Raw genomic sequence first — 23795 nt, forward strand, 5'->3', positions numbered from 1 at the left:
ACACACACACACACACACACACACACACACACACACCGTATCCACGTACCGGACTGCCCCTGGCTGAGCATCAACCCATACATTTTTTTGAAGCAAGTTGATTAAACACCCACCCAAAATTACATTTTTTAAATTAAAGCTTATTAAATGTCCACCTAAAATTAATTAACTTTGTGACCCCAACACATCGTAAAAGGAAAAAAAAAAAAAAAAAAAAAAGTTTTCATGAGGCTTTTCCTCATTGCTTCTGCATCTTACCTATGATGTTAGTACAACTGGTCTTTCCAGAGTTTCTTAAATGTGCTGGGTGACCCATACTAACAGTGCAGTGCTCGCAAAATCACTAGCCCGACGTCCCGGGGCTATGTACTTTTTCACTCGGGCTACTAAAATTTTACACCCCCTGCCCGACGGGCTACCTAAAAATATACCCGATATCTTGGCTGGCTGAGGATGATAGGAGATGGCGCCGTCCTTCTGTGTGTTATGTGCGCAGCCAGGCACCCGCTCGCTCTCCCGCCCGCTTTCTCTCACGCGCACACACGAGCCAGCCGCATGTGCACGAAGCACCGAGTACGATGAAGTGAGAAGAATAGGAAGCAAAACAGTTGCTGGTTTAGTCTGCAGTCACCACGCTACTATTCAGAATTGAAGCATCGCAAACACTCGCCAATATAGATGTCTTTTGATGGTTGGTTAATAAAGTAAAAAAAAAAAAAAAGAAACGCACGTGCGAAACAATTATATTTATTTATTTAATTCATTTGTTCTTTTTTTGAACACAGATGGATTTACGTCGATATTTTAGTTCTGTGCAGCCAAAAAACACAGGTCAGAATGAAGAGGGGGCAGAGAGAGAGGGACAGTCCAGCACAGATGAGCAGGCAACCACACAGGACCAGGCCAAGTCAGCGTCAGAGCAGCCAGCCTCCACAGGAACAGAGCGACAAGCCAGCCCAAAAAGAAAGAGTTCTGAAAAATCAGACTATGAAGCAAAAAGAAAGCGCACATTTGTGGTTTCATGGACTAAGGAATTCCCTTGGCTGGAATATGATAAGGTGAACAAAACAATGTTCTGTCAAGTGTGTCGTCAATTCCCTACAATTTCTGACTCCAACAATGCTTTTGTACTTGGTACTAGTAATTTAAGGAAAGACCCCATCAGAACCCATGACAACTCCCTGTCACATAAGAAGTGCATTAGTGCCCAGTCTGCAGCTTTATTCCCAGAAGAGACACCAATTGCAAAAACCATACAACACATGAACAAAGCACAGCAGGATATAATGACTAGACTTTTTAGAACAGCATTTTATGTTGCAAAAAGTGAATTGCCAATGGCAAAATTTGGCAGTCTTTGCAAACTTCAAAAAGCAAATGGCATAGATGTAGGTTCTACTTACCACAATGACCATGCCTGCAGAGATTTTATTAGGGCTATAGCAAAAACCTCTAGAGACCAGATTCAAAAAGATATCAAAGACAGCAGGTTTTTGTCTGTGCTCGCGGATGGGAGCACAGATGCTGGGGTTATTGAACAGGAGCTGGTTCATGTTAGATATGTAAAGGGAAATGGTGACATATCTACCTACATGGTGAAATGCCAACCAGTCAGAAGCTCAAATGCTGCAGGGGTTCTAGAAGCCATTGATGAAGCTGTGGACCATGTAGGCATCAGGGCAGACACTTGGGAAAAAAAAGTGGTCTGTGCCAATTTTGATGGTGCTGCTGTAATGATTGGAGACAAAACTGGAGTAGCTGGGCGGCTCAAAGAAAGGGCACCTCACATCATTACTATACATTGTGTGGCACATAAATTAGAGCTGGCAGTGCTGGACAGTATTAAAGGATGCGAGTACCTAGCAAAATTTGAAGACACACTCAAAAGCATCTTTAAGATGTATTATTATTCGCCAAAAAAGAGAAGGGAACTGACTGAAATAAGTGAAATACTCAATGAAAAACTGGCACATTTTAGTGGCCTAAAAAGCACCCGGTGGCTGCCAAGCAGGCTGAGATGTCTAAAGGCTGTGGAAAAAAACTACACTCAAACAGTTACCCATTTAGAAAACATGTCAGGAGGAAGTGGTGTTACACCAGAAGATGCTGCAAAAGCAAAGGGGATTGTGCAGGAGATGAAAAGTGAGAGATTTGTTAGATTTCTGCATTTTATGTTAGATTACAGCACAATCCTTTCCAAATGCAGCACTGAAATGCAGCATGACAAACTGAGCATTATGCGAACAAATCAGTTAGTTGAGAGCACAACATCACACCTAATCAGCCTTAAAACCAAGCCAGGTGAATTTCAAAGATCCCTGGACACCAAACTCACAGTAAATGATGATGAGAGTATTTCTTACAGTGGAACAAAACTCACAAAAAGCCAGCGACCTGTTAGGGGGGGATGTGAAAACAAGGACAAAAGTGCCATTAGTACACTGTTCTTGAAGATTATTGACAACACAGTTAAGTACATGGACAACCGATTTAAAAATCTTTCTCAAAAACCCTTGTCTTGTTTCCAAGTTTTTGACCCTTCTACTCTTCCCAGCTCAAGACTAGAGCTGTCAACTTTTGGGGATGAAGAGGTGGACTGTCTTGTCAAACATTTTGATACTTTGCTAAATGAGGAGGAAAAAGTCAAAATTCCAGAAGAATGGATGGATCTAAAAATGTGGCTTTCAGCACACCGTGGTAGCAAACTAGACACCTTGTACAAAGATCTCTTATCTGAGAATCCTGAAAACCTGTCCCATGTGTTGTTGTTAGTGAAGTTAATGCTGACACTAAGTCCATCAACAGCCATTTGTGAGAGAGGATTTTCCTGCACGAACCGTGTGAAAACAGTATACCGCACAAGTCTCCAGGCTGAAACACTGAATGACCTTATGCACATCTCCATAAATGGGGAATCAGTGGAATCCTTTTGTCCTGAGACAGCAATTCATTTCTGCGTGTTGAGCACAAAGGGCACAAGACATATTGTACACAAAACAGGAAAGACAGTGAGCAGAGAAGAGGAGACTGTGGCACAAGAGGAAATGTCTGAAGATGATGAGACTGTTCCCTCAACAACTGGCATTTTCTAATTTGCCAGAATAATCCATTTTCTTGTTCTTGTTCTGTGTTAATAAAAGTTCCAAAAATGTTAATTAGGTTAAATGTGTTATCACTTGCATTAAAACATTAAAAACAAAAAATGGGCCAGTTCATTTCATTTCGGGCTACCAAAACCTGAAGAGTGCCTGCCCGAAGGGCTACTAGGGATTTTGAAATTTTGCGAGCCCTGCAGTGGGTGCATTATCAGTCACTTTCATCAGCATTTTCACAACTCTTTAAAAAAAAAAAGAAATGCCTCTTCTCAGAAGATATTTTGTGAAGGTTAAGCTTCAAGTGCTCCAGTGGCGTCAGGCTAAACTCTATCTCCACTTATTCAAAATCAATCCTCTAGTAGTATTCTGCTTTTACTAGAATGCAGCAGTTTTCTAGCTTGGCAGGTAGTTAAACAGGTCTATTAGTAACCATCCAGGAGTCAGCAGGTAAGTTTGAGATGTTTACTGTGAAGATCACTGTGAAACTACAATACAGAAATAGAAATAAATGAATAAAATATTACAGTTTGCAATGCATTTGACTCTTTTACATCAACAAACGCTGTCATTATTTATTATACAGAACACAAATGCAAACAAACGCAGCACAACGTACAATCACAGCACAAGTACAGTTTGTCTTGTGTATTAAAAACAAATTACAATCGTTAACGGACCATTATAACTCACCTTTATCACAAATAGAGACAGTCAAGGGAATGAGAGTGTGCCAACCTGCCCAACAAGGTGCCTGATGTATAAACACTATATTCAGCAGTCAAGGCTTCCTACTGAATGACACTGATCTAAAAAATGACCCAGGCGAATAAACAAATAAAATAAAACTAGAGCATTGCCCGTGAGGATTCACAGGCTCTATATTGGGTAGTGTTTCTAAAATAGTCAGCAGACATTTTTCAAGAATGGTATTAAATTATGCAGAGTTTCTATAATGATTTGGAATGATGTGTGAATCCAGATTTGAATTATCAACATCCATTGTTCGCTGCTGTTACGTAATATCTGTAATTTCTCCAAAAATATTAGTCCTATCAATGTTCCGTTTTGGCGGCGTCCATCCTTGACCCAAAATACATAAGCATACCAAACGGCAAATGTCACCTCTCCCCAGTTTCTCTGTGTTCGAAGGCACGCACGCGCACACACACACACACACACACACGCCACTTCGTTTTTAATATATAGATGATTTACCACCTCCTGCTGGAATGGCGTGTGAGTCCAGAATGTAATTATCAACATCCAAAATGTCCTTGTATTTGGCACGACTATCTGATCTTTCATAGCTGTTTAACTGATAAAACCATCTGATCTTTTTATAGCTGTCTAACTGATAAAACCAAAATATTCACATCTATTTGTATAACATGATGGAACACTCTGATTTGTTGCATGACATGACAAGATTTTTACATACAGCCTTGAACGCAATGTGAGCAGACAGACACCTGCTAATACCTGCCTACTTCACTTCATTTTGCAGCCAATCACACAGTCACTGATTCACAACAGGCTATGGACCAGTCCCATGGAGCCAGCCTAGGCACAGAAATAAAAGATAGCATAGAGAGGAGATCTAGGCTCTTTGTTCTAGATGTTGCATGTAATCTGTTCGAAAGACCCCAGCGCTGTTAGATGACTCTCGGTTTCAGTGTATTCACCTTTCAATACAACATCTAAACTTTGAAGTCTGTTTCCTGTCCAATTCTTTTTGAGATCACTGACCACATAAAAGAACCTAACAATACCAAATGGCAAATGGCAGCTCTCCCCAGTTTGTTCGTGATCGAAGTTATACACACACATGCACGTACACAGAGGCCACTTGGCTTTTAATATATAGATGATTTACTACCCCTGCTGGAATGGTGTGTGAGTCCAGAATGCAATTATCAACGTCTACTGTTCACTATTGTTACCTAATATCCAGTTTCTCCAAAAATATTAGTCCTGTCAACTTTGCGTTTTTGCATCGTTCATCCGAGACACAAAATACATAAATATACCAAATGGCACGTCAGCTCTCCCCAGTTTGTCCGTGATCGAAGCCATACACACGCACGCACACACATACACAGAGGCCGCTTGGCTTTTAATATATAGATAAAAAAAAAAACTCCAAAGCTTTTGTTTTGCAGGGGCAATTTTTTTTTTTTGATTCATTAATTATTTTATACATTCACACAATGGTTTTATCAGTAGTAGTCACATGCCAATGATCTCAATTTGATGCGCCAGCACAGAAATGCCCTCCCCAAATCAGTAGTAGTTAATGCCTCACACCTTCAGTGAGAGGTTGACAGGAAAATTCTACAGCCTCGCTGTAGCTGCAGCAGCTGCACACCAGGACAGGAAAAACTGGATGCTGTTTTTATCTTTAACGAGAAGGGGGGGGAAAAAACGGAGGGATGGATTATTATAGTTGTTAGCCAACACTGCTGCTTACTGCACCAGCAATGACAAACTGGATGCACACAACTTTCTGATGGACTCGCCAGATATCAACTGACAAGGAATACATTTAATTACTTTAATTACTAATTAGAATTTGTGCAGGACAAAATCAGACACAAACGAGTGAGTTATTTATAATTTATTTTTTATGCACCACTAAAAACTGCACCACTTAAACCTGTGTGTAGCAGACAGTTCTCAAAAACTGAGTGACTGTGCAAGAAGGAGACTAGCGAGGAAATCCACCACAACTCTGTACAAATTGTTACACACTTCAGTGGTTGCAATTGGAGAAATTGTGGATAATGCAAGATTTGTCAGTTGCATCCTACTTCAGTTTCAGAGGGGAGTGGAACACAGAAGGATTTTTATCCAACAAACCAGACAAATCTAGGCTGCATCTCCAATGAGTCTTCTGGCAAACTGTAACTGAAATTTCAACTCTTTTTAAGAAAATCCTTCTCTGTACTACATCATGAAGCTGTATAATTGGTAACACAACAGACAAAAGTTGCACTATGCATAATTTATTCAATTGCAGCCAGAGAATCTTAGAATTTCTTCAGGGTTGTCCGAGTGTCTTGGTGGCTTTCCTCACTGGTATCCTTCTTGCATGGTCACTCAGTTTTTGAGAACTGCTTCCTCCAGACAGACTTATCATACTATACTTGAAAATCATACAGTACTATGAAGTGTTCAAGAATCAACTCCTTGATCCATCTGAGGAAATCTGGCTGTAAAAGTGCTACATTACTGACGCAACACATAATTTTGGCTTTTATATATATTGTGGTTCCAGAATAGACTACAGTAACAGCCTTTTGTATGGTTCATCATCAAAAGCCCAAAATAAACTTAAATACACATTCGGACCTCTGCTGCCCATCTCCTCACTCATCCTGCGACCACATCACTTCAGTCCTCCAGAACTTTCACTGGCTCCCTGTTCCAAAATGGATCCAGCTTAAAGGCCTTCTTCTGACTGACGAAACCCTTCACAAACAGGCCCCTTCCTCCCTCACTGACTTGCTCCATTATCACACTCCCTTGTGCAGCCTACGCCCTCTGATGCAAGCCTTTCTCCATTACTCAGGACTAACCACAGGACCTAGGGCAACAGAGTATTCTCCATCATTGTCCCTTCCCTCTGGAACTCTTTACCCAAACATATCTGAGACTGTACTGACTTGAACTCATCCAAAATCACTGATCAAAACAAACCTTTCCAGGCCTGTCTTCAATCTTCTTTGATTTACTATGCATTTTATTGCTTTATTATACATTGTAAAGCATAACTGAGTATTTTAAAAAGAGCTACATCAAAGGTATTACAACTATTATAATCTTTTTAAGAAAATCCTTCTCTGTGCTACTCTGCTCATGCAGGAGACAAAAGGTGCACAATGCGGTTTCTCCAAACAGCCACAGATGCCTGTTCCTCCTTCAGAGGAGTCACTGTGTCTTCCATCATGAATCACCTTCTTGCATGGTCACTCTATTTTTGAGAACTTCCTCCTCCACAGACATAGAACTGCCTCCTCCACAGACTTAGAGTACAGTAAATCTCTCATATAATGGATTCAGGCAGGCCAGTGAATTTTGTCCGTTGTAATCGAAATCCATTGTATGTATAAAACGAACAAAATGCGTAAAATCTGTTATATACATAAAATGGACAAAATACGTTATATGTAGAAAACAGATAAAATCCATTACATGTATGTTAGGGATTAGTTAGTCAGGAGGCGCCAAATGATCTCCAGTGTTAACTTCCTACACTTGGAAATGTGTTATCACAGGAGACAGCGAGACGTGATTTTTTTTTTTTTTTTTCGCTCTCCTGGTCCTGTGAGGTGGGGCTGTGGTGTTAATGGAATGGTGGAATAAAGATTTTTCTATGGTACCAGAGATGTCATGTTTTTGGCATTTACATGGTAACCAATTATAAAATACCGCCAAAGTTTGACGAAGCTAGGCTGTACGAGTGCTGGAAAAATGAAGTTAGTATTTGGAGACTTGTCACGGACTTAGACAAGAAGAAGCAGGCACTCGCAGTGGCGCTGGGGGTCGAAGGGAGAGCCAGAGAGACTGCTTTGGAAATATCCGTGGCTGACCTGAACAAGGATTATGGTATGGAAACCTTGCTAAGTTGGATGCGGTATTCCTTCAAGAGGAAAAAGACCGTGCTTATGAAGCATACTCTCATTTTGACTCGATAGCAAAAGACAGTGCTTTGTCCATGGCAGACTACATCATAGACTTTGAACAACGTTACAACTGCATGAAAAAGTACAACATGACGCTGGCTGATGCTGTGTTGGCGTTTAAACTTCTGGACACAGCTTGTCTCGAGGAAAAGAGCAGGTAGCTGGCACTCACAGCGTGCATGGATCTATCATTGTCATAGATGAAGTCTGCATTGAAGTGGATTTTCAGAGGCAAAAACAACGGAGCGAGCGATGGCGGAGAGACACAAGATGGAGTTTTTTTTTCACAGATCAAAGGCCACCGGTAAATTCAGACGGAGCAACAGCTCTTCTTAGAGCAGTCAGCAGCACCCGCAGCAGGGCACAAATCCACTTGACAAATATGGTAAGCGAATAAAATACGCCATTTGTCAGAGCACATACCATTGGGCCAAAGATTGTCCTCACCGACGAAATTAAGTAAACAGAAGATGAAAAAGTGGAGGAATGCAATATTACTCCGTTTACCAAGGTTATGACTGACTCTGAGATTTCCTAACTGAATCACTGGGATCAGCCATTATTGACACTGCATGCACACGTACTGTGTGTGATGAAAAGTGGCTGGATAGTTACGTTAAAAACTTGAGTGAAAGTCAATTCAACAAAATGCTGAAAACAGAATCGCCAAGCTGTAGACCATTCAGATTTGGAGATGGACAAGTGGTAAACTCCAACAGAAAAGTGAAATTTCCTGATAAGATCGGTCAAACAAAGTGCCACATTGAAACTGAAGTTGTTTCTGCTGACATTCCCCTGCTGTTGAGCAAAATGTCTCTAAAAAGAGCAGGAACTATTTTAGATATGGACAATGACAGAGTTATCATGTTCAAGCAACCAGTGCCTTTGGAGCTCAGTAGTTCGGACACTATCATGTGGACATTAGAGATGAAGGTCCTCAAGTGAGTGGCAATGAAAGTGAAGTTCTTGTGGTCACAGCAGAGATGTCAACAGAAGAGAAACGTAAAGTTCTGCTGAAGCTTCACAAGCAGTTTGGCCACGCCTCTGCAGACCGGCTGCAGCGACTCATTCACAGCTCTGAAAATACTGACAAAGAGTGTCCAGTCATTTTGCAGGAGATCATTCGTGACTGAGATATATCAGAGGTACAGCAGGACCAAGCCCAAGCCAGCTGTCAGTTTGCCATTGGCCTCGGAGTACAATGAAACAGTGGTAATGGATCGACATGAGTTGGAACCTGACGTGTGGTACCTGCACATCATCGACCATTTCACACGCTTCAGCGCAGGAAACATTGTCAGGACCAAGAAACCCTCAGAGATCGTCAATTCCTTCATCCATTCATGGATGATAATAAGTGTCCACGGTTCACCCAAGCGGTTATTTACTGACAACGGTGGAGAGTTTAACAATGAGGAAATACGCGACATGGCAGAAAACTTTAACACTGAGACCAAGACTACAGCAGGATACAGTCCCTGGAGCAACAGGCTGCTAGAGAGACACAACATGACACTAACTGAAATCCTCCTGAAGGTAAAAAAAGAAAATGGGTGCAGTTGGCAAACTCCCCAAGACTGGGCTCTTATGGCCAAAAACAGTATGATCAATGTGCATGGTTACAGTCCATACCAGCTTGTGTTTGGACACAGTCCTAATCTTCCTTCTGTTTTGGTTGATAAACTACCTGCTTTAGAGGGAACTTCTACGAGTACTAAAGTAGGGCAACATCTAGCAGCTTTACATGCTTCGAGGAGGGCTTTCACAGAGGTGGAATGCTCAAAAAGGATAAGAAGAGCATTGCGTAAACAGCTCAGACGTACAGATGAAAAGTACGAGACAGGAGACAGAGTGTACTACAAGCGAGCAGACACTACAGAGTGGAAGGGTCCAGGTGTAGTTATTGGTCAGGACGGAGCTGTTGTGTTTATAAGACACGGTGGGATTCTGGTCAGAGTACATCAGTCCAGGCTCAATAAAGTGAATAGACAGGATGAGGATCAACCAATACTACCCAGTCTTCCAGAAAATGAGAAAGAAAATGAAAACATTGTTCATACTGATGGAACAGAGAGTTCAGATGATGAGATGAGTCTTAATGGAGAAGAATGAGTCACTGAAAACACAGAGACAGATGAGAGAGAAAATGTTAGTGGAACTAATGAGTCACACAGTGATACAGAGAGTAGTGTAACTAATACTCATGGTATTAGTAATGTCTAACTAAGAACAGGCCAGATCGTCACATTTACAAACAGAGATGATGGTACTCGGCACACTGCCAGAGTTTTAGACAGAGCAGGAAAAGCCAAGGGGCAATACAAAAACTGGTACGACATGGAGCATCTTGAACTTGATGGCAGTGAAGGACAAAAACAAGCGTTAGACATGTCACACGTTGATAATCTTCACACTGCATGTGATAACAAATGCTGATGTACTCATTCTCCCACATGTGCATCAGCGTCACTCTGGCTGCTGTTAGCTGTGATCTGTCAAAACAAATGGAAAGTTCATTCTATTGATGTTAAATCTGCCTTTTTGCAAGGTATGGAACTCACAAGAGATGTCTACATTTGCCCCTCACCTGAAGCAGGTGTGGACAATGTTTTGTGGAAACTGAAGAAATGTGTCTATGGACTTGCAGATGCCTCCCTCTACTGGTACAATAAGGTCAAAGAACTCATGCTGGACACTGGTGGTAAGACGTCAAAAGTTGATCCTGCAGTGTTTTATTGGCAGAATGAGCATGCTGAGGTAACAGGAGTACTGGCATGCCATATGGATGATTTTCTTTGGGCAGGATCAGAGCACTTCGGTACTAAAGTAATCCCAGTACGTCTGCTTTTCATGTGGGCCGTGAAGAACATGACAGTTTTTCTTACGTGGGCATGGACATTGTGACTGTAGCTGGAGGAGTGAATCAGCACAATTATATTGACCACTTACAAGCAGCACGGGCTGTACAGAGAGATGCACCACTAAATGAGATAGAAAGAGAACAACTGAGGTCAAAAATAGGACAGATTTGGTGGGTTGCTAAACAAACTAGACCAGATGTTATGTTTGACACAAGTAGTCTGGCATCCAACATTAGAAATGCCACTGTTCAGTACATTCATGAAGTGAACAAAGTGATTCGCAAATTAAAATCAGAAAAGGTCACACTTAAATTTCAATACTTGGGCGACAGTAATGATTTGAGTTTAGTGGTCTTCAGTGATGCCTCTCTTGGCAATCTTCCAGATGGAGGTACACGGGGAGGAGCTTTAATTGTCCTCATGGGAAAAACAGGAAAGTTCTCACCTCTGGTTTGGCAATCTAAGAAAATCAGACGTGGTAAGAAGCACACTGGTCAGAAGCCAAGTCACAACTCGCAGATTGACTAAAAAAGGTGCTTCCTCTCTTATGCTTTTTAAGGCACTAGATGAGGGCATATGGATACTGTGATGTTATTTGCACTGTAAGTGCTTGCTGAAGAGCTGGATGAGAGCATGTGGATACTGAAATGCTGTATGCGCTGTTAATGTTGTTTGCACTAAGAAGCAATTAATTATTCGGGTGCTGTTTTTGTTATTTGAGCACACCTGTTTTTTTACTTATAATGGCTGTGTGTTCAATCAGCCAAGGCAACCTTTTGATAACTGTTAATTGCCGCTTAAAGAGAGTGAGACTGCTAACTTCCTATGCTTGGAAACATGTTATCGCAAGAGGCAGCGAGACGTGATGGTTTTTTTTTTTCGCTCTCCTGGTCCTGTCCGGTGGTGCTGCGGTGTGAACGGAATGGCGAAATAAAGGAATTTTCTATGATACCAGAGATGTCGTGTTTTTGGCATTTACACTCAGCATCAATTAGGCTTACGTATTTCCTTGATTAAACGTCTGACCTTGAATCGAGACCTGCCTCAGTTAATGACCGGGTCAAAACTTCGTATGGGAAAACAAACAAACAAACAAAAAAACGCCTACCTTATATAAGCACCGGCCCGGGCATTATGTGCATTATAAAGATTACATTTGGTCGAGTCACTCTTTTTTCTATATTCGCTGCAGAGTAGTACCTTAAAATCCTAAAACCCGATTTATGCTTCAACTCTGTGGTCATGCAATGACGCTGACGTGTGTGTGATCCAGTTCTCCACTGCATCTTAATGTAATTTACAGCAGGAACCACAGATTTTCCTGGATTAATTGTCCCTCAATGAGCTCCACTTCTTTATACAATCACCCTCCAAACCAAGGACACAGTACGCACAATTTCCCTCCATGCACTGTGGGTCATTTGAGCATCTTTTTCCTGACTCTGTGCTGTGAAGCTGGTCATATTTGAGGACTTTTCTGCCAAACATATTTGACCCATGATCGAAATGTAAATCGGCACACGCACTGTAAAAACATTTAAACTATGATGGGAGAGGAAGGAGTGAATCCAGAAAAGTGAGAAATAGCTCTTTGCGGTCTGTCATTTAGCAGGTATGCAGGTTCACAGCCACACAGAGGGCTCTGATCTAAAGCCCCTTTCACACTGGCCCACTTCGAGCTGCATCGTGCGGCATCATGACGACACCACGTGGAAGCAACACAGTGCCAAGACGATGTAACTCAATGCCACAACGGCGCGAGGGACGCAAAGGACGAAGCGAATCGGATGCCAAAAATTAAACATTTAATTTTTTTGCGTCCTATGTTAAACGCAGAAATTAAGAGGTTTCAATGCAAGTCAGGGCAACGCAATGATACGCAATGTGACTGGAAGCCACACCCTCACAATACGGTACCTGACACCAATTTAGGATTCCTGCTGTGTTCCATTGTTCCCGCAGTATAAATCATGCAGGATTGTTTTTATACTGTGTACATAATGCAGTAAAAACTATAGGCTCAAAAAGAGCACAGAAAAAAAAAAAAAATGCTGCTGCAGCTACTCGCTCTTAAATTCTCTCACAAATGTGTTTAAATAAAGTCCATAAAAGTCCTGCTCACAGACTGATTGTCAGAGATAGGACATGTCCACATCCAGTAAAAAGTCCGGACATCTCCAGTCCACTCACGGACGATTAGTTTGCATGCGCACATGTGAACAATTAAAAGAAAAAAAAAAAAAAAAAAAAAAAAAAAAAATCAACCGGCTGGCTGCTGCAGTTCATCGCTCTCACCTCAAACTCTCATCACTGTGTTAAATAAAGGACAAAAACGGACGTAAGTCCTGCTCACAGACTGATTGCCAGAGACAGGACAAGTCCACATCAAGTACAATTCCAGACATCTCCAAATTTACTCATGGACGGTCCATTCGTGCGTGCGCACGTAGCTTGTGGTCAAATGAAGAAAGATAAACTATAACAGAACTCAGAGTGCAGACCTGCAGCCCTGCACAAGAACAAATCTAAACTAGAAGAGAAATCAGAGTGCACAGTCTGGCTGCAGCCAAACTGTGCACTCTGATTTCTCTGCGCAGAGAACCTGCAGGCTGAGTCCTCACCTCCTCTCTGCCCCCCTGCTGCGTGCACCTGATGCAGACATTCCTGCATCGTCATGACGCAACATGAAGCAACTCAAAGCATCCCCGGTGTGAAAGAGGCTTAAGCCCCTTTCACAGTGGCATATTCGTAGAGCTGCTCATTACACAATGAAAATGATCCACCAAGACAAAAAATAATAAATAATAATAATAATAATAATAATAATGTTAAATGACTGTTTCTGAGCCGCACCACACCGTGCAGTAGAGAACAGAGCGCACTTGCACAGAGGCAGAAAATAGCAGCTATGGCTACATACGTGACAGTAATGCAACTGTAAAAACATCATGATAAAGTCCACTGTTTTCCAAGCGCAACAATGTGTTCTTCACAGCCGGCAGGAGTGAAATAGCGGCTACATGCGACTGTGTGCATACATTAAAAAGCGAACACACGCAGCTGCAAGCAGATCTACGAACACAGAAAAAGGCTGCATATGCGTGCATACTTAAATGAAACAACGCTGTAATACGCAGCTCTACGAATACGCCAGTGTGAAAGGGGCTAAAGCAACGCTGTTCCCACTGCTTGGACCACCAATTATTATTATTATTATTATTAAAGTGTTTGAACCAAGGAGAAGGGAGAGGTAACAGCAGAGGAGACTGGGGGTGGGGGGGCGAGAAGAGTGTGAGAGACGAGGGTTCAATCAGTGTCACATTCAGTGTTTCAGCATTCCCATAAGGCCCCTGGCAGCTGCCTGCACTTCCCAGAATGCACTGCAGTGCCAGCAGAGTTCCACTGTCTCACAGCACATGTAAACAGTGGCAAAGCGAGGATGTGGATGGCGTTAATTTAGCGAGTTCACGGGCGATTATGATGATTATACGCTCTCCCAAGTTGAGAGGGTTATCTAGAGAAGGTGTAGCACCTGTGATGTACTTCTGTTGTGCCTGGATGTTGTCTTATTGTCCAGACTTCACAAGATGTGTTTGCACTGATTACGTTTACATGCAGCTAATAACCCTTTCATAACTGGAATATTAGCAATAACCTGGTTGTGCACGGCCATGTAAACACCCGCAAAACCCGAATATGCTCATATTTTGGTTTTTAAAAACCCAAATAAGACCCCTGGGTTACTCCTTTTCTAACCCGAATATCAGGTCATATAAACGCGCATCAGGATATCCCCATAGAAAGGAACATTATTTTGTGTTCTGCCCATGTCCTATCCGCAAGGAATCTTGGTCTTTTGAGTACGCCAACTACTTGTATGCGGCGCGCGCAACCCACCGGACACCACGGAAGCAGATCTAAACAGCGCATTGTGTTCTGCGTCCTTATCAGATGGGCCGGTCATGGCACCGGCCGGCATCACCGCGATTGCTCTCACTGCCTCCGATGTGCTTACTGAGTCTGCAGGCTCGGTAAACGCTGCAGCGGGCCACTAACACCGCCCCCTCTCTGCTGTGTCAACTCTGGCAACAGGTCCAGAGACTATGCCCGCTGTTTTGATGCGGAGGCAGCCCGCAAGGATAGATTTCTTGCGGAAAAATCCACAGCGCCGCAGGGTCTCGGTATACCACAGCCGCAGAGCTCCGTGGCCATAAGTTGGATTCTTTGCAGGTCCCGCATCCGTACCCCTTTGAGGCAGTGAGCGAAGGGAGAGCATGCACATTGTGTTCTGCGTGTCTGTTTATAATCTTCTCGCCCAGAAGAAAAAGAGAGTGTTTACACAGGAGAAAAAGTGAGAAAATGTTAATGCCTGTTTGAGCAAAGTGTATAAAGTGTGTAGTGAGGGGTTTTACATGAAGCAGGATTAGCACGAACACCAGACCAAATCAAGCACCGGTGGAAGACGTGCGTCGCTGTTTAGATGGGGATATTCCAAATGATACCAATGACCATGTATACAGGAGTAACTGTCTGCTTAAGCATGTAAACAGGTTATTCCTAATGATTCAGAAACCGGAATATTGACCTTAACCAGAATATTAACGGCATGTAAACGTAGTCACTGTGAGTGCTGAGCTCCTGACACCGGACCTCTGCTGAAACAGACCTCTGGCGTGAGTCACGGACCGCCAGACAGCATGAGATTCATAACTGCAAAACACTGAATGAAAGCAAAAGTTTATAGTTTTCATGGAATTGTTTACAAACTGTACAAGCTGTCCACTGTTTCCAAATGATCATGTGTAAAAATTTATTATACTCAGCTAGCAGCTTTTATCCAGTGAGGCAGAAAGCTCAATCAAACAATTTAACACCGTGAGACAGTTTTGAAGAAGAGAGTAAATGCTTTGTCCATCAAATAGTGTTTTTAAGCAATATTTATGACCTATGCATAACATGAAGTGACGTGAAATAACACAATATGATATTTGCATCATTTAAGTTAAATTCCCTCAGGTTGTGGCTTTTACAGTATATTACAAACATTCTAAATCTTTAAAGTATTCTGCTCCATATAGACCAACTGATGTCTGAGAAGTACCAATCAAACAGAGCAAACAGCCCCTTACTTCAGGCACTGAGAGGCTATTGGCCCATACAAGGCTTTTAAAATATGAATCGGTGCTTTCTGGTTTGTAGCAAAGTCCTGTCCACAACACTACTGGTACTTGATTTGTTAGAAAAGTTGAGCCTGTTAGCGCTGAAGGCTGATGTCCCACAGACTGGCACAGAAGAAGACGACAACAGTGTCCAAACTTGAGCCGAGTTGGCTGCATTTATTTATTTGTTCAATTTGGTAATAATGGTATTTATAGCTTGTTGCACCTTTTTGTATTAAGGTCATGTAAAAAGGTTCTGTCAATTAAACATATGCTGCAAAACATTTAAAGAAAGTTTATGTTAAAGCTCCTTTCACACCAGGCTTGCAAAGAGTTGCATTGTGCTGTGTATCCGGGGACAACAGATGAAAACTTGCTTGTAGCTAAATCTGGTCTGTGCAACACATTTGTTGTGCAATGTCCCTGTTACATAAATAAATAAATAATACTAATAATAAAAAAATCTAGTACGCAGGAATGGCTGTGCAAGTTGCTCACATTATTTCCAGGACTTTATTTAACTTGCCACAATCGTGAGAGAACTTGAGGAGGTGAAACAAAGCTGCAGAGCTGCAGTGGCAATGGCGCGTGCGATCCATCCATGAGGAGTGGATGTGGACATGCAGTCTTGCTGGTGATCGGTCCATGTGTAAGAGTTAATGGACTTTACTTAACTTGCCACAATCGTGAGAGGAGGTGAAAGCAAAGCGGAGCTGCATCTGGCAACTGAGTGCGTTCCGTCCATGAAGAGTGGACGGAGGACGTGGACATGTGCTCTCGCTGTCAATCTGTCCATGTCCTCTGAACTTGGAAGCTTGGCTGGCCCGCCTCTTCTTCCGTGGTTTTGAAACTTCATTGCCAGCATTCCCAAGATAGTGACTATCAATGTTTCAACATAGCAGCCATATTGGAATTCAAGATGGCAACCAACCCAATTAGTGGAGCAGATAACTGTTAACTGTTCATTTCTGGAAAGAAGCACCAAAGTTGGCACAAATACTCCTTAGACATTACTCTTTTGAAAAAACTGAGTAGCCACTTGAATTTTCAGTAGGCGGCCAGGTAGGGATCAATTGAAGAATTACACAGGGGTCAAAATTTAAAAATGCTCCAATCATATTGAAAGCTATACCACATTATCTGTCTGATTACAACGATACCAAAAAGGTATAGTTTGGACTATCTATGACTGAATGTTATGGAGTTATGGGGTAAAAACTACAAAAATGGTGACAAAGGTCAATTTCAGTTTGTACAGGGGTTAGAAGTTAAAGTTGCTCCAATTTTGGTAAAAAGTGGTGCAAATTATTGGTTGAACTAATAGGATTAATAAATGAAATAGTTTTGACTGTGTTGAATGCTTGGTCTGCAAGTAAAGGTAGAGCAATGTCGACGTCCATTGGATTCTATGACATGTGACATATGTTACCCTGTAACATGATAACAAAGCATGCCACATAGTGCAAACTATTCCTTTTTAAAACCCTATTAACTCAACCAATAATTTGCATCACATTTTACAATATTTAGAACAACTTTAACATCTGACCCCTGTACAAACTAATGCTGACCTTTGTTACCATTCTTGCTGTTTTTACCCCATAACTCCATAACATTCAGTCATAGATAGTCCAAACTATACCTTTTTGGTATCGTTGTGATCAGACAAATAATGTGGTATAGCTTTCAATATGATTCAAACATTTTTAAATTTTGACCCCTGTGTAATTCTTCAATTGACCCCTACCTGGCCGCCTACTGAAAACTCAAGTGGCTACTCAGTTTTTTCAAGAGTAATGTCTAAGGAGTATTTGTGCCAACTTTGGTGCTTCTTTCCAGATCTGAAGGATTCCTCTGTAAATACTCTGTTATCTGCTGCACTAAATGGTTAGACCTCTTGGATCCAGCAATTTTTTTTCTCAGCATTTGAAAATACCCCTGTATGCAAAATTTCACATATCGGCCCCACTATGATAAAAACTGAAAAGGATTTTTCACCCTGGCATAGGGTTGTATAGAATTGTGGAGACTTGGTGTATAGTAGCGCAGTGTTGTGTAGATTTACATAAAGTAGCAGAGTGCTGTGTAGACTTGCTTAAAAACTGTAATTTCTGCGTCCAGTGCTCTACGCCGAAAAAATTAAACATGTTTAATTTTTTGCGTTCACCTCACATACCTCTCAGCATACTGCTATGTAGGGGAGCAAAAACGGCGTAGATCTGCATAACTTTGCGTAGTCGGTACACTGCATTACGCAACTCTACGGTGGCCTGGTGTGAAAGGGGCTTAAGAGTGCATTATTAAACTTTGACATCTTTTTGACACTTTTTACTTCAGGCAAATATCGGCCCAAAATATCGGCATCGACCTCCAAACCTTGCCGATAATCGGTATCAGCCCTTAAAAAGCCACATCAGTCGTAGCGATGGGTAGCGAATGCCAGTTCCTTTTAGCAATAGTTAAGAAATGATTCGATCCACTGACATCAATAGCCTTTTTGCTTAACAATTCCTTTATTGGCCCTTCAGTTCCCATTACACCGGAGCGGCCGTTGTTTTTGAGGGTGTTTATCGGGAAAAATTATCATTTCTCTACATTGATTCAGGCCTGCTGCTTCTGCAGCGGCTCTGCTTGAAGCAGTGCTGCAACCCACTGCTTCACTGGTTTTCAGAAGCTGCAGACCACAATTTCTTCATTAACCCCTCTCAAAGCCATTTAAAGATGTCAATCATAGGGCTGGGTATTGAGAACCGGCTCTTTGAGAATCGTTAAGAAATGACTCGATCCACCGACATCAATAGCTGTTTTGCTTAATGATTCCCTTATCGGTCCCTCACAGTGGCTGTTTTTGAGGGTGTTTAGCGGTAAAACTATCATTTCTCTATGTTGCAGACCAGGTCTGTAATCAACTGCTTCTGCAGTGGCTGTGCCTGAAGCAACAAAGCAGTACTCCGACCCGCTGTTTCATTGGTTCTCTGCTTCCCTGCTTTTCAGAAGTGGCAAGTCCGCTTCTTAACCCCTCTCAAAGCCATTAAAAGATGTCAATCGTGAGTCACTTTTGTGTGGATTAAAGTCACTAACTGGGACTCTAGTCTGGCTGTGGGCAAGAAACGATAATCGTTCTCCGTTCTGTTTGTACCAATCCAAACGCTGCACCGGTCTCTGCAGAGTCAAGTCAAAAAGATCTGGTTGGAATTAATAACTTCAAAGCGAATCACCATTTTAAATCAAATGACACCTCTTTCCAAACGTTGTAATACAGAAACACCAAAAACATTTTTCCTCCCAAAATGAGACGTCGTCCGTGTTTTATGAATTACATCCTGACGTGCAACGCAGCCGGCTGAACTCAGCTCAGAGGCTATGGAGTTAAATTTGTGCCATTAATATCCTTAAGTAAATGCTTTGGACAAAAACTACAGATTTTGTTTATTTCTATTTATGCCCAGAGAGCAAGGCTCCATCATGCACATTAAGGATCCAGTGACTATGTACAGATTTTATTCATTTTTATTTATGTCCAGAGATCAAGGATCCAGGGACCAATTTCATATTTATTTACAGTAAGATTCAATAAAATGTTGACATAGAAAACCTGGAGAGCCTACTTTTAGTACACAGAAAATTCACAAGCAGTATTGATAAGGATCTGTTATTTTAGTAAATTCAAAGTCTTCAACGTCTTTTATTGGTCAGTCAAGAGAAACGAAAATGTATTTTTACCCTTGCCAATGTAAACGTGCATGCTTAATTTAATTATGCCACATCGCGAGTCCCGTGATGTAACAACCACACACGTGCACATCGCGATGGCAATGTTTAAATGATATCATGCAGCCTTAATTCAAATGGATCAAAGAATAGGCAGAATGACAAAGACTCAGCCAATGATCAGCTCCAGGGTGATCCAAGAAGGTGTAACATTACCTGTGAGCACTGTAACAATTACAAAATGCCTATGTGAAGCCAAGCTATGGGCAAGAAGCCCCCACAAAGTCCCATTGTTGAAAGAAATGATGTGCTGAAGAGCTTATAATTTCCCAAAAACACATTGGCTGGAACAGTTTGTGGATGGATAAAAGCAAGTGATCTTTTTGGTTCTAGGGTACAGACAGTTTGTCAGTCGACTCCCAAAAACTAAATTCAAGCCACAGTACAAGTACACTACGAAAACAGTGAAGCAAGCATCGTGATTCATTGACTTCCTGTTAATTCTAGAATAGAATTTAAAATTCTTCTTCTTACTTATAAGGTTTTGAATAATCAGGTCCCATCTTATCTTAGGGACCTCATAGTACCATATCACCCCAATAGAGCGTTTCGCTCTCAGACTGCAGGTTTACTTGTAGTTCCTAGGGTTTTTAAGAGTAGAATGGGAGGCAGAGCCTTCAGCTTTCAGGCTCCTCTCCTGTGGAACCAGCTCCCAATTCAGATCAGGGAGACAGACACCCTCTCTACTTTTAAGATTAGGCTTAAAACTTTCCTTTTTGCTAAAGCTTATAGTTAGGGCTGGATCAGGTGACCCTGAACCATCCCTTAGTTATGCTGCTATAGACTTAGACTGCTGGGGGGTTCCCATGATGCACTGAGTGTTTCTTTCTCTTTTTGCTCTGTATGCACCACTCTGCATTTAATCATTAGTGATTGATCTCTGCTCTCTTCCACAGCATGTCTTTTTCCTGATTCTCTCCCCTCAGCCCCAACCAGTCCCAGCAGAAGACTGCCCCTCCATGAGCCTGGTTCTGCTGGAGGTTTCTTCCTGTTAAAAGGGAGTTTTTCCTTCCCACTGTCGCCAAGTGCTTGCTCACAGGGGGTCGTTTTGACCGTTGGGGTTTTTCTGTAATTATTGTATGGCTTTTGCCTTACAATATAGAGCACCTTGGGGCAACTGTTTGTTGTGATTTGGCGCTATATAAATAAAATTGATTTGATTTGGGGATGTTTCTCATACTACGGTGTCTGGTCCATTTATGGAATACCAGAGATCATGGATCAGTTTGAACACATCAAAATACTTTCAAGAGCTCATGTTGCCTTATGCTGAAGAGGAAACGCCCTTGAAATGGGTGTTTCAACAAGACAATGACCCAGACACACCAGCAAGTGAGCAGCATCTTGGTTACAGACCAACAAGATGAACGTGGGTTTGGTAAGCAAGATTTACTCACTTTTTTTTTTTTTTTACAAAATACACTGCTGTTATTTTGAACAAAACTGTACAAGGCTACTGAACTAAACCTCAGACAAACTTGCTGTTGCATGCATTTTCATTGCAGTTATGGCCACCAAGGAGGCAGACTCTCTGAAACCTTGTGCAGGCAATAACTTCATAAGGACTTCATGTGTCAGCTTTGTGCACAAGGTTGCCTCACTAAGATCTTGGTCAAGTTTGATGTTGGGGCCATTTCAATTCTAACTGTAGCACAGAGGGGTTCTGAACTGTTGTATGTATGTAACATCTTGAGAAAGACGTGTGTCAAGGTGAAGCTTAATATAATATACAAGGTGACCAACCTGAAGAACACCTTGGACAAGTTTGATATTTAGTCTACTGACATTGATTTGAGCAAGTATTACACTTATTACTTTTCAGATCAGTGATACAGAGATGAACTGTCGAACACTGGCGAACGTGAAGCCCCACAGCCACAACACACTCACCTGGAAAACCCTTTCCCACAGCTTTGGCACACGTAAGGTTTGCCGACCGAGCCGTCGTGGGAGCGCACATGGTACGACATTCTGTCCTTGCGCTTGAAGCGGAGGCCGCACACATGGCAGGCGTACGGCTTCTCCCCGGAGTGGGACAACTTGTGTCGATTCAGGTGGTAAACGTCGCGGAAAACTTTCCCGCAGATGTCGCAGCCGACATGCCGCCTGGTCCTCTCCCGTTTGCGGCTGCTGTCCACAGTCAGTCCTGCGTGGAGCTGTACGCCGTTTTCCATAAGCACGGCCTGAGGATGATTTAGCAGCGAGAGGGTGCCCGCTGCCGCCAGGCCGCCACAGGACGACGCTCCGTGCTGCGCTTCGTGGTTTTTCAAACGAGAAGCTTCCGTGAAAGCTTTTCCGCACGTCCCGCAGGGAAACAGCACCGTGTCCTTCTGCGTCGTGGTGGTGGTGCAGTGGTTAAAGTGTAGAACAGCCTCCACTGTGGCTTTCTTTGGTCTCCCTCTGCCCCGCTTGGACGCCGGAGAAGCTGCGTCGTGGTTAAACGTGTTTCCCGTTAGATCAACTGACGGGGAAACAGGAAGTCCTTCGACGGGCTCGAGGACGGGCACCGACGACTCACCGCCTTCCTCCAATAACTCTGCGCTCGTGCGCTCACCGTGGTCCACGTGAATTTGAGCGTGGTTCGGAAAAGTCTGCCCGTTCACTAACACCCCGGTGCCGTTGAGTAAATCCTGCTGCAGCACGGGGAAGCCGAGCTCAGCAGCACCGGCGGCAGCGGCCTGGAACAGGCTGGCCTCGCCGCCCCGCGACGTCGGGACGAGGATCTGCACGTTCGACTGTTTGATGACCTCCTGACAAATCTCGATGACTGACCGCATCAGCAAGAACTTGGCAGCCGTCATCAACTCCGGGAAACACTCCAGCCGCACCACGATCCGGGAGGTGTAAGCGAAATCCAGGATGTCTTTAAAAACTTTGGGGCTAATCGTGTGCATCTCCAGCTCCTTGGCTTCTCCCTCAGACTGGCGGCTGAAGACGGACTCGAAGTACTCGCTGCAAGCGGCCAGTACCGCTTTGTGAGCCGGGAAGCTGTCCTCGCCAACGCGCAGGATCACGTCGCAGAATCTGCCTCCATCTTTCCTCTGAACGTTGAGGTTGTGTAGCATCTCGGCGCTGTGCTTGCTCACCTGGTAGGTGTACGAAGAAGTCCAAGACGGCTCCGCTACTTTCTCCATGCCGGATTCATCCAATAACGGTGGCTTTTGCGGTGGCGATTGGGAGAATTCGACGCGTTTATCGACAGCGGTTTTACGGGATCAGGTGATAGCAGTTAGCTACAAAAACACAAAACCAGCCGCCCCTCCCCGTCGGCTTAGCATCTTAGCATTAGCAGCAGCGGGGAAAAAATGGCAGACCCCCCCCCCCCCGCTTCCTGTGAACTCTAACCCCTGTTTCTTCGAGGGTGGGGGTTGCCGTTTTTAATCATCCTCTTTGGCTGAGAAATTTGTCCTTTTCCTTATATTTCTCCCCTTGAAACAGCTATCATGTGGGAGCTCGACCACAGCTTTACAGCGATGTTTATGGATAAAATGCTAACAAGCAGACGAGCCGATCTCTTCCTGTCTGATCAGTTAGACCCCTCCCCCAACACAAAAACCCGATTTAAGTCAGTGTTTAGTGTGAAATATTTTAGAGTGCAGATTAAAGAAACTTAATGCTACAATATTTTGAATTCTTTTAAAAAATCATTTAAAGTGTAAGCAAATGGAGTTCTTCAGGCCGGGGCGACAAATGATTAGGAACATCTTTCAGCAAAACACCACACGCACATACTCCGTCCAAGTTCGCTTTATCACATGCATTTATGGCATAAAATGTGAAAATATCAGTCAACCATTTAAAAAAAAATAAATTTCATACTTATTTTTAAATTGCTTGACCTATGTCATCACACCAGTGCGAACCTACCTTTTATAGTTATATGCATTTAATTTAGTTGTGCCAGTTTAGTTTCTGAGGACAATGGAAATAAGTCAATTTGTGTAGCCGAGTCAATGGCCTGTCTTATAAGAACCATAAAACAATAAATGAGGAGGCTTAAGTTCTCATGAAGTCGTTTTATTCCTCGCTTCACTTTTTCTGTCAAATCAACCACACCACACTGCCTACACTTCCGCTCTACGCTTTCAAAATAAAAGCCGAAGACATGAGTTGTGGTAACAGCTTATAACAGGGACTTAAAACCACAATATGAGGTAAGTGTGGAAAAATAGGTTACATACCTCTCTAGCAAAAAGAAACGTCCCCATTTCAAAACAGCAACAACAG

At 42.7% G+C, this 23795-nt stretch overlaps 1 protein-coding gene across 3 annotated transcripts in view; it reads right to left on the bottom strand.

The window, feature by feature from the left end:
- patz1 (POZ/BTB and AT hook containing zinc finger 1) overlaps positions 1-22855 on the bottom strand; it is a 45988-nt gene extending 23133 nt beyond the window's left edge. For all 3 annotated transcript variants that reach the window (XM_034166429.1, XM_034166428.1, XM_034166427.1), the window contains exon 1: positions 21459-22855. In XM_034166429.1, coding sequence (XP_034022320.1) covers positions 21459-22702 — 1244 coding nt within the window. In that variant the 5' untranslated portion in view covers positions 22703-22855. The remainder of the gene's footprint in view (positions 1-21458) is intronic.
- Between the last annotated feature and the right edge of the window lie 940 nt (positions 22856-23795).

The sequence above is a fragment of the Thalassophryne amazonica genome, chromosome 3 (genome assembly GCF_902500255.1).
Source record: "Thalassophryne amazonica chromosome 3, fThaAma1.1, whole genome shotgun sequence".
In the NCBI taxonomy this organism is placed as follows: domain Eukaryota; kingdom Metazoa; phylum Chordata; class Actinopteri; order Batrachoidiformes; family Batrachoididae; genus Thalassophryne; species Thalassophryne amazonica.